The sequence below is a fragment of the Zerene cesonia genome, chromosome 25 (assembly GCF_012273895.1).
Source record: "Zerene cesonia ecotype Mississippi chromosome 25, Zerene_cesonia_1.1, whole genome shotgun sequence".
Taxonomy (NCBI): Eukaryota; Metazoa; Arthropoda; class Insecta; order Lepidoptera; family Pieridae; genus Zerene; species Zerene cesonia.
Genome location: NC_052126.1, coordinates 5,939,491 through 5,950,004, shown reverse-complemented (window position 1 = coordinate 5,950,004; position 10,514 = coordinate 5,939,491). Strand labels below are relative to the sequence as shown.

The 10,514-nt window shown below is 32.4% G+C and overlaps 1 protein-coding gene across 1 annotated transcript; it reads left to right on the top strand.

Moving 5' to 3' along the window:
* Positions 1 to 7,348: 7,348 nt before the first annotated feature.
* On the top strand, positions 7,349 to 9,101 carry LOC119836701 (zinc finger protein 480-like). Its single transcript, XM_038362123.1, has 2 exons — positions 7,349 to 8,185; positions 8,442 to 9,101. Exons 1-2 carry the CDS (start codon positions 7,356 to 7,358, stop codon positions 8,911 to 8,913), a joined length of 1,302 nt encoding a protein of 433 aa, XP_038218051.1. The 5' UTR covers positions 7,349 to 7,355; the 3' UTR covers positions 8,914 to 9,101.
* Positions 9,102 to 10,514: the final 1,413 nt, after the last annotated feature.

The following is a 10,514-nucleotide window of genomic DNA, read 5'->3' as shown; positions in this document are numbered from 1 at the left end:
ATATACTGGACATTGGCGGAGTCCCTATTTACTGGGTGGAGCCATTAATTAAAAGAAGAAGAAGAAGAAGAAGAGTTTAAAATAAATAAGTATATAAACAAATAAATAAATAAAGATAATTTCTAATTATAAGGAATTCTATTAAAAATAATTTTTACCCCGCCTCTTCCCGCCTGGCTACACTCATGACATTGGGTCAGAATTGTCTTTTAATTTGGCTGTGTTCTAAGTTATTACTTGAGAGCAAAATATATAGTTTATGACCTACTTCAGATTATTACCTCATACCTACCAAATATCCTACTTATCCTACTAATATTATAAATGCGAAAATTTTTAAGGATGTGTGTGTGCTTGTTGCTCTTTCACGCAAATACTACTTAACCGATTGCTATGAAATTTGGTACGTAGACAGCTGGACAACTGGAATAACATATAGGCATCTTTTAATCCCGATAGTCCTACGGGATACGGACTTACGCGGGTGAAACCGCGGGGCGCAGCTAGTACTACATAAAATTAATTCAAAATCGATCAAAGGGTTGCTTTGCCCGCGTTTTGAAAGGAAGTTCGCAGGTAGGTAAGATCGTTCACTATCACTCTCTAGCCTCCTAACTTCCACGAACTATCTGGGATGACAGAAATCATACAATCATACCAAAAACGCACCGCTTCAACGTCAAAGAAATACAAACACATTTATTATATAAGTAAGCGTGTACACTAACACTAATGACGTCTGAAAGCAGTACTAACCGTGGGAAAAGGAATATAGGTGGTCTAGCGCCTTAACTTTTCCAACACTCCCCATGAAATATAAAATTTAATTAATGTATGAACCAAACATAATTATGTAAATACGAGTATATATAATACATGGTATATACAATACACGGAGGATGCAACGTAACAAGGTGACGTACACACCTGTGAAACTTTCAAAAACTTTAAATCAGTCTTAGACGCATAATCTTACGCTGTGAATTAAGTTTACATCCCTTCAAAGAAGATGAAAATTACAAACTTTTTTTTTTCTTTTTCTTCCTTTATGGCAATGAGTTTCAACTATTTAATTACAAAGTTTAGTTTTTAATAAAAAGTCAGAGAGATTTTGTAAAAAGAATACAACGAGTTTTCTACTCACGTTTGTAACTAAGAATTGTATTAAACTGTCAAATGAAATTTTTGAATGAAATCAAAAGTCGAAGATCATTTTCAGTTCAGTGAAGCAAACAACGTGGTGATAACATCATAAACAAAAGAATTTATATGAAATGTGTTCGTTAATATCGAGAAAACATTTTTCAAAGAGAGTTCATGGTTTTTATTACTTGATGAACGAATATAGTTCTTATTACGTAGAGCATTCAGTATTCATTGGCTTACGGCTTGGCTATGTACAAAATTATAGTCATCTTATAAAAAAATAACACTAATTTACTTTTCGAATATAATTAGAACGATCTCTGCATTTAAAAAAGAACATAATGTACACAATACTAATTAGACATTCTCATCTTGTGTTTATTACCTTTTTTATTTACCTTGAATAAACTTGAAATTACAATTAAAGACTTTGATTAAATGGAACTAAATCTCTTTATGAATAACTGACTGTTCAGTGTTGCAGCTATATTTAATAAAAAAGAAAATATTTTTGAAATCGGTTCAGTGGTTTTCGTATGTAAACATACAAAAACATACAAAAATACAAAGATACAACAGTTGTACATATATATATATATATATATAACTTTCAACCTTAATATTAAATGCTTGGGTAAAACAGGAAAATATATTAATCTGTTTGAATATTTATCCGGGTACAATACGAATAATTTCTAATTATTCGTCCGAATAACGTTGATACGAATAAATTTATTTCATTGGTCCGGTGATATAAATAGATTCACCCTATTTTAATATACCCTTTTACAAGGCAGATACGAAACGTATCTTTGAATAGGTCTCATCCGAATATCCTCTAAGTAATTGAGACGATCAGACATGGTAAACAAAATTATTGTTTTATTCATATAGGGGCATAAATTCCCGGCCTCGGTGGATTGGTTCAACGTAATGTTTTGGGACAGTAAACGAGTTTTTTTCCGCGGGCCCGCCCCACTTTACGCCACGGGATTTTTCTCTAATAACAAATTAATTTTTAGAATTTCATACATAGTTAATTTTATGTATTGTTGTCATTTATGTTAGAATCTATGTTGTCCGATAGGGAATGGTAAATATAATATAAGATGTATATCTACGCAAGTTTAGAATAACTGTAGACTACATAACCAATAACGTATTAATGTCATATATATTTGCAGAAATAGGGGGTCTACAAATACATTGCCCGCTTTTAAAATATAAAGGATAAGGAAAGGATTGGCGATGGGAAAAAACGATTTTAAATACTCTTTTATATACAGAGAGCCATGTTTAAGTGAGTGTCATAGCCTATATATTATGTACCAGGGGAGTAGTTGGAGTGGACCACTAATAACACATTTTTTTTTTATATTTATTCTTATATGTATACAACATTAGTTTATTTTCAGAAAAATTCGACGAACCGCCAAACAATTTGTTGGCGATGATGGTGTAAATCTCTAACTGTGCCCCTAGTTCATCCAAGCAGTGTGTGAAGTCCTGTGTCCCCAAGTGGGGTATGGGGCAGATTATGTACATCAGTTTCACTGATCGATTTTCTTTACGGACAAGTAGGTGACCAGCCTTCTGTGTCCTGCCAGACCGAGACATTTTTTTTTTGTGCGTCCCCACCGGGAATTGAACCCAGGACCCCTCGGTTCTACGCTCAAGCGTTAACCACTGTACCAAAGAGGCGGTCATCCAAGCAGTACCAGATGTTATATAGCCTCAAGCCTTCCTCGATATATGGGCTATCTAACACTGAAAGAATTTTTTAAACCCAACCAGTATTTCTTGAGATTAACACGTTCAACAAAACAAACATTCTTCAGCATTAAAATATTAGTATAGATTAGTACATATATCAAACTACAATATATAAATATATAATAAATAAATATATTATACTTATTTTTCAACTTTTTCTATACGCTTATTTGAGTACGTGTACGAGTATTAATGTAGCTATTTGAGAGAAAATTGTAATAAATAAAGAATCCAAAAATATATATTATTAGCCGACTCATTAACACAGTCATTACTGCTGAGTCAGAGCTTACGTTGCACGAAGTTTGCTTGTAATTTTAAATGACTACGTAATGTTTTGGAAAAACAACATATGAAATTATATGGTACGTTATTTGTCTAAATAAATACTAATTTCTTGTATACAAAGTAGTATTCCAACGTTGCAAAAACCAATTAACTGATTACATATAAATAACATCTATGTAGATCTTTTTAATTATACCTACACATTATGATATAAGGACATGAAATACAAAACAACTGTATTTATTTATAGTTTCTGAGATGGTCACAAAACAAATAACGGGCTAATTAATATACGTAGATCTCTTATTCTAGTTAAAAAGTGCTTATAAATTTCCTTAAGTGCTGGTTCAAGAACGTAATTACGAATCATTATTATTCAGAAACAGGAATTTATTGCGATGTTTATTTGGGTTTTCCTTAAAGGCCAAGAACAAATTGGGGAGACCTTTTTATGGATGGAACGCCCTCCCGTTTGGTTGGTGCTTTAGCTTTAAAATTGGAATGTTCTAGATCAATTTTAATTCTTCCAACACGCTTAGTGCGAATTGCGCTCTCGTGCTACTCATTTATACAATACATTTTCTTTTTTTTTCTTTAGTGGGACCGCACAGACTTTTTAATGGAGGTTATATATTTTTTTAATTGTACCGTTGGTTATTGTCGCTACAGACATAGACATCGCTATTTAATAGGATAGAAAGATTATTTCTTCTTTCTAGCTATTTTATTGGTCTTTGAAGAAGCAATGTATTTTATAATAAGTATTTTTCCAGTTCAACATAATATTTTTTTTTAAAGACGAGAATTTGCTTTTAAACTGTTGTGATTTTGCTATGACTATTTAGCTAAGATTAAAATTCTTACAAAGGAGTAGCTTTGAAAAATATACTTTCATAACAACATAACGTTAGTACTTCTTAGAACATATATATCTGAAAATTAACCACTTCGAAACAAAGAGGACAAAAACTAACACATTACGAACTAGCTGTTACGCGGTTTTACCTGCGGACAAAGTGACAAGAACATGTATTCCTGCATCACTGCCAAGTGTCACCAAAACCGTTCCACGTTCCTCAATCGGAGGCTCGTCTCCTTTTCCTCGCCCTTCCCAGTCCATTCCTACTTCTCCAACCATCAATGCTTTCCCTTTTCCCCTTATTCGAATACGTAGAGGGACTATCTCTACAAATGTTCACGGGCGGTGGTGATCGCTTACCATCAGGCGAACCACCAGCTCAGTTGCCCGCTATGACATAAAATTTGGCGTTCGCGTGAAAGAGTAACTAACATTCGTCCACATACACATACATTTTTGCAAAACTTCATCATCATCATCATGAGCACATATTTGTTTTTGCAGAGACACAAATATCTTATGAGGGTTCATATATTTATAATATTTCTTTTATTGGATAAGAGGGTTTTATATAAAAAAAAAACTAAACCACCTACAGAATGGCTAGACAGGACCAGATGGCAATTATAAAAATCGCTTCACCTAGTAAAAAGTTAAGAGAAAATGAACACAAAGAACATAGTCGAATTGATAACCTTGCTCCTTTTTTGAAGTCGGTTCAAAATGTAGCCAAATGAAATCCTACTAACACAATATAATATATGTCATAGAGTGCATGATTTCTTTTATTACGTCGCAGTAACATCTCACCTTCGTACCCTTACTGTATTTAGAAAGGCCCATGATCCAATAAAGCGTGCGCGACCGCGGTATGTCTTTCCTGCTACTTGCAATTTTTGTCCTGGCAACTCTTTGTCGAGTAATTATATAGAGTTGTTAAATAGTGTGAAGATTCTTTTATGATAAAAAAGCTGTAACCCGCATCGTCACTCGTGTGTACCCGGGTAAAAGGGCTAATCCAGACTATAATCTTTTTACCAAATTTCATTTAGATACGTCGAGCAGCTTTCGTAAAGAGTAATAAATATCCGTACAACCATCCGTTCTAAGACTTGCTTTTAAATACATCTATAAATATTTTTGTACAATTTTCGCGGCAGAGTTAACCATATCCTTGGTGTTATTTGTAAGTCTCACTAAAATATTTTTGTTTGTCCTACAAATAACGATTATTAGTATATTTTATCAAATTAAATGACAAAAACCGATAAGAGGCTAAATAATTTAACAACTCTATATAAATCCATCCGCCATCCACGTGTTATTCGCCCCAGAATTGCCACTTTATATCGCGGCAGCCTACAAGCGGTATAAACATCTCATAACTTACTTCACTTTCTCCCTCAGGAGGCTGTAATCCCGGATGAAGCCGCATCAAATAGTTGCGTTGAAGTGTAAGTAATACTTGGTGTTTAAAGTTTCATTCAAATCATTGGGGATTTGCGAAAAAAAAATTAGGAACATTTAATTAAACGTACTAATATAATAAACGCGAAAGTTTGTTAGACTGTATGGATGTATATTACACTCTCAGGCAGAAACCTCAAATGGGACTTGTATAAAATTTGGTACAGATATATATTATAGTCTGGATGAGCATATAGGCTACGTTTAAGCTGGGTACCACGCGATTAAAGCCGCAGGTTCAGCTAGTATTTGGATATTTTACAAGCTGACCCCACAGTCGTTGTTTTGTTTTAGCGCGATCTGTCAAACACATTAAAATTAAACCCTTTTTTAGCTCTTCGTAAGTTTTAATTCAATCTCTTCATCTTACTACTGACAATAACAAACAGAACTAGAAAAGAATTATCGAATCAGGTCCAGCTGATTTCGATTGACTCACTTTGTCTAGGTGTCGTTAATCGTAAATTATTATATAATCCATTTAAAAAAGAAATGGTTATCAATTTAGGTAGAAAACTGTGCACTTTGGACCTTTTTTATAGTATACAAATTTTGATGAGAGACAACTCAAATGAGAGACCACTCACTAAATCCGACTTAGGGCAAGTCATAATAATTCTCATATCCCCATTTTTACCGAAGAACCACACAACACCTATAGATGATTATACAATCCACGACTCTCTTGACATCTATGACAATAATGTTATTATAAAATGCTTGAAATTGTATTATTTCCCACAATACTAGCCACATATAAGTATTAATATATTTTCCTGTTTGTCTTAGTCGATTTTTATGATGTAGGCCTTAAATTTGGTTACTACCTTCTAATTTACTGCTGAATTCAAACAGGTATCAGGGGGGTAAATGGGAAATAAATTCGGCGATACTAAAATTCACTAAGAACCACCACGAACATCAATAAAAGTCACCAATAAAATGATCGTCGGCACACAATGGCGTTGATGTCAGATCTAAAACGACTCCCGTAAAAGTCTGCCCGAGATTTCTTTGGCTTTAATTATTTCTCATTGAAATACCCCGATAAAAAGATCAAGATTTGAAAAGAAACTTTATTAAATACCCATTGAAATTTTTTCATACATCTTACTTTTAAAATTTGTTTGAATATTGAACTAAGTAACATTAAGAAAAAATCTTTTCCCTTAAATTTGTTTAAGCAGTACGTACGTAAAGAAATCTCTTAATTCAAATAAAATGAATGGATAATGGAATGAATTTCATGAAGTATATTAAACATGAAAAAAATTAAAATGTTTATAAGGAATAAATACATTGCACTAAGAATCTGAAGTTTGGGCATTAGCATTCAATTGTAAGTTGAAAAAAAGAGAGTATGCTTATAAAAAAAACGAATTTTTATGTTCACAGGCAAGATTATAAAATGATAAGAAAAAGCAGAATAGCAAAAACTTTCTTTGTTTGGATTTAGAAATTTATTTTTCAGATTAATAGAGGTTTAATTTCAATAAGAAGAAACAGTTATTATTATGTCTCTAAAGTAATAATATAAAGATGCGAATAGGTATAGCGCACAGGAAGGATGTAGGATGTGGGGTAATTGTTTTTTATCTTATTTCGGAAATTTATGAATATCAATTCAGATCGTATACCTTAATTGTATATATCACATAGGTATTAATAACTTTTAAGTCCACGTAGGTCATGGGTCTAAAGTAATATATTATTCGTAAGAACTGTTTATTAGAAGACTCTTGTTATTATCTGTATTTATTTGTCACATTCAAATTTCAATTGCTATTTTTCACTGACATAAGACGTCAACGTCAAAATATTGATGCATTTACATCGTATACAAATATTTTTGTTTATTTCAATTAAAGTTTTATTTTATGTTATAATGGAATCTTATGAAAATCTCTACAATTCAATTTGTCGCTTATGCTTAAAATATAACAGAAGTGATAACTTGGTGCCCTTATTTGACAAAAGTAGTGGAAATGTTAGTTATTATGGTAAGGCGGTAACAACCTTTGCCGCAATTTTATTAAAAAAGGGCGATAGTTTGCCGCCTTCTATGTGCAAAAAGTGTTTATTATTATTAAAGCAGTGTATCTACTTTAAATTTACTTGTGAATCAAATGATAAGCAGTTAGGATTATTAAAAAGCTTAATGACAGACAATTTAATGCAAACAGTTGTAGAATATACATTATTCAAATTAAACAATTTATTAAATACCTCAGACGCATGTAATATTCCTAAACAGACAATAAATAACACGGACAATCACATAAATGATTTAACAACAATAGAAAGTAACAATATAAAAAATGACAATAAAAACTCTTTTGGCTGGTTATATGACGTTCAAATTGAACATTTAAATAATGCAACAACTAAAATTAAGAAAAACAAAAGTGAGAAGACCCATGAAATATTGGAAAGTTTGGACAAAATTGTGTCGCCAAATAAAAAACTTTGCTCAGATATTGTGACGGTGAAACCAAAGAGAAAACTCAAGAGGCGATTGCGTTATAGATTTATTAAAAAAGTAACAAATAACAAGAGCTTAGATCAAGAGACTTATATTTGTAATATTTGTAATAAAATATTGGCAAACCAGAAAACATATGAAAATCATATGCAGAGGCATAATGGATGCAGGTATAATTTTAAATCTACTACTATTGTATACTGTGTATTGTGTCTTTTTTTTGTATGTATGTCATAATAAGACTTATAAAAATTGTATTAGCAGAAATGCTGCAATGTTCTTAAATGTATTCTCAGTTTAATTCTTTTCTCTGTATTGTTTTACAATAATTTAATGAAAGTACTAAAATAGACAGTGTAGGAAAAGGCAACAAAAATTTGAACATAAATTTATTATACATTTTCAATAATCCATTAATATTTCTAGATATATCTGCGAGCACTGTGGCAAAGGTTTCCCAGTGCTAGCAGAGCTTCAAATCCACCTTGTAGCCCGTCACGGCACCGGGCCATACCTTCAGTGCCAGCACTGCCCGTTCAAAGCACCCAGAAAGTTTGACCTCATTGAACACGAGAGAATACACTCCGGCGAAAGGCCGTTCACATGCGAGAAATGTGGACTCACTTTCCGTAGACGGGGAATTTGGAAGAACCACTTAATATACCACACAGAGAAGAAGATACAGTGCACTTTGTGCCCGAAGAAATTTTATCGCAGGTGCCAAATGTTGGTGCATTATAATAATGTACACGATAGAATGTATATGTATGTCTGTGCGAAGTGTGGGGCTATGTACGCTAAACCGGTAACGGTGAGACGGCATATGATGGATAAACATGGTATACCAAGGGAAATGCAAGGGAAGATATTGAGGGTTAAGAAGACGGGTTTCCAGTGAGATATTTTGTATGGTTTTCATGTTTTAATGTATTTAAAATGTGTGTAATAAACAAACATTGATGTAAATATTTTTATTGTGTTTCCTTCTAGTTTGTTTTGTGTGAATATAACAAAGTTTATTTATTGAAACCCATAAATGTCACATACTGAGTTGGCTGAGGCCCGTGCATTGGTTTTAAATTGAGAATTGAGGAAAAATGTGTATATAAAAAATAAAAAAGAATCCCTACTATTATTATAAATGCGAAAGTCTATCTATCTGTCTGTTACGCTCTCACGCCTAAACCACAGATCCGAGTTTGATTAAATTTGGTATGAAGATAGAAATTAGCTTGGGAAATGACATTCCATTTTTTGTGATATGAAGTAGGCTTTATATTGCAAAAAAAAGAATGTCATTCCCAAGTTAAGTTGAGAGAAGGGGTTAAAATAGGGGAGGAAACAACTGAATCAATTTTGAAAAGTATTCTAGACCTTGGAAAAACTTATAGGCCACTCCTTACCATGTCGCGTCATTTATATTAGTCCAGACAAACTTTTACATTTATGATACGATATGATGTGATATAACCGAATTCTACGCAGCGAAAAGCTAGTAGACGATAAAACACGCCATATATCCTACTTCCCACTTCCTACTAATATTATAAATGCGAAAGTTTGTAAGGATGTGTGTGTGTGTTTGTTGCTCTTTCTCGCAAAAGCTACTGACCGAATACAATGAAATTTGGTACTTAGACAGCTGGACAACTGGAATAACATATAGGCAACTTTTTATCCCGATATTTCTACGGAATACGGGGGTGAAACCGCGAGGCGCAGCTATGTTTCCAGAGTGAATAATGATGATAAAAATAATGAGAATGATATAAACATATAAGTAAGTTAATAAATAGCCAGGAATTTTGGAGTTTGTGTTAATTATTTGCAATATATTTAATAAATTTTATGGAAAAACCATTAGTTTTATTTCAACATGAAAATCTATTCGATAATAATATTAAAATAATAACTTAAGCTGTTAATGTTATTTTGAAAAGAATGATGGTTAATCGCAAAAAAATGAACGTGAAATTGGGAGGATATGACGTGTTTAGACACGAATAAAGTCAATTGTTAGACTGTAATGTTTATATTTCTATATCTATGTCTATAGAAATTTAAAAATAGTAGACATAAAAATATAATCTGTACTGTCACAGCTCATAGGTGTCATTAAATATATATATTTTTACTAGCTTTTGCACGCGGCTTCGTACGCATTAATTCGGATTAGTTTAATAGATGTTGTTAAACATATTATAAACCTTCCTCTTTAATCGCTCTATCTATTAAAAAAAGGCCCAACGAAATCCGTTGCGTAGTTTTAAAAATATAAGCATACATAGGGCAGAGAAAACGACTTTGTTTTATACTATTAGGTATTATTTAATTTAATAAGAAAAGGAAAATCACAAACTAAATTTTAAAATCGCGTGCGGGGAAGAAACTTTCTATTAATCGTTTTTTAAAAGAAAATGCTATAAAACTTCAAGCATTTAAGTTTATAGTTACGACAATCTACATCCACACTACGGAAAATTATTTGGAAGCGTATGA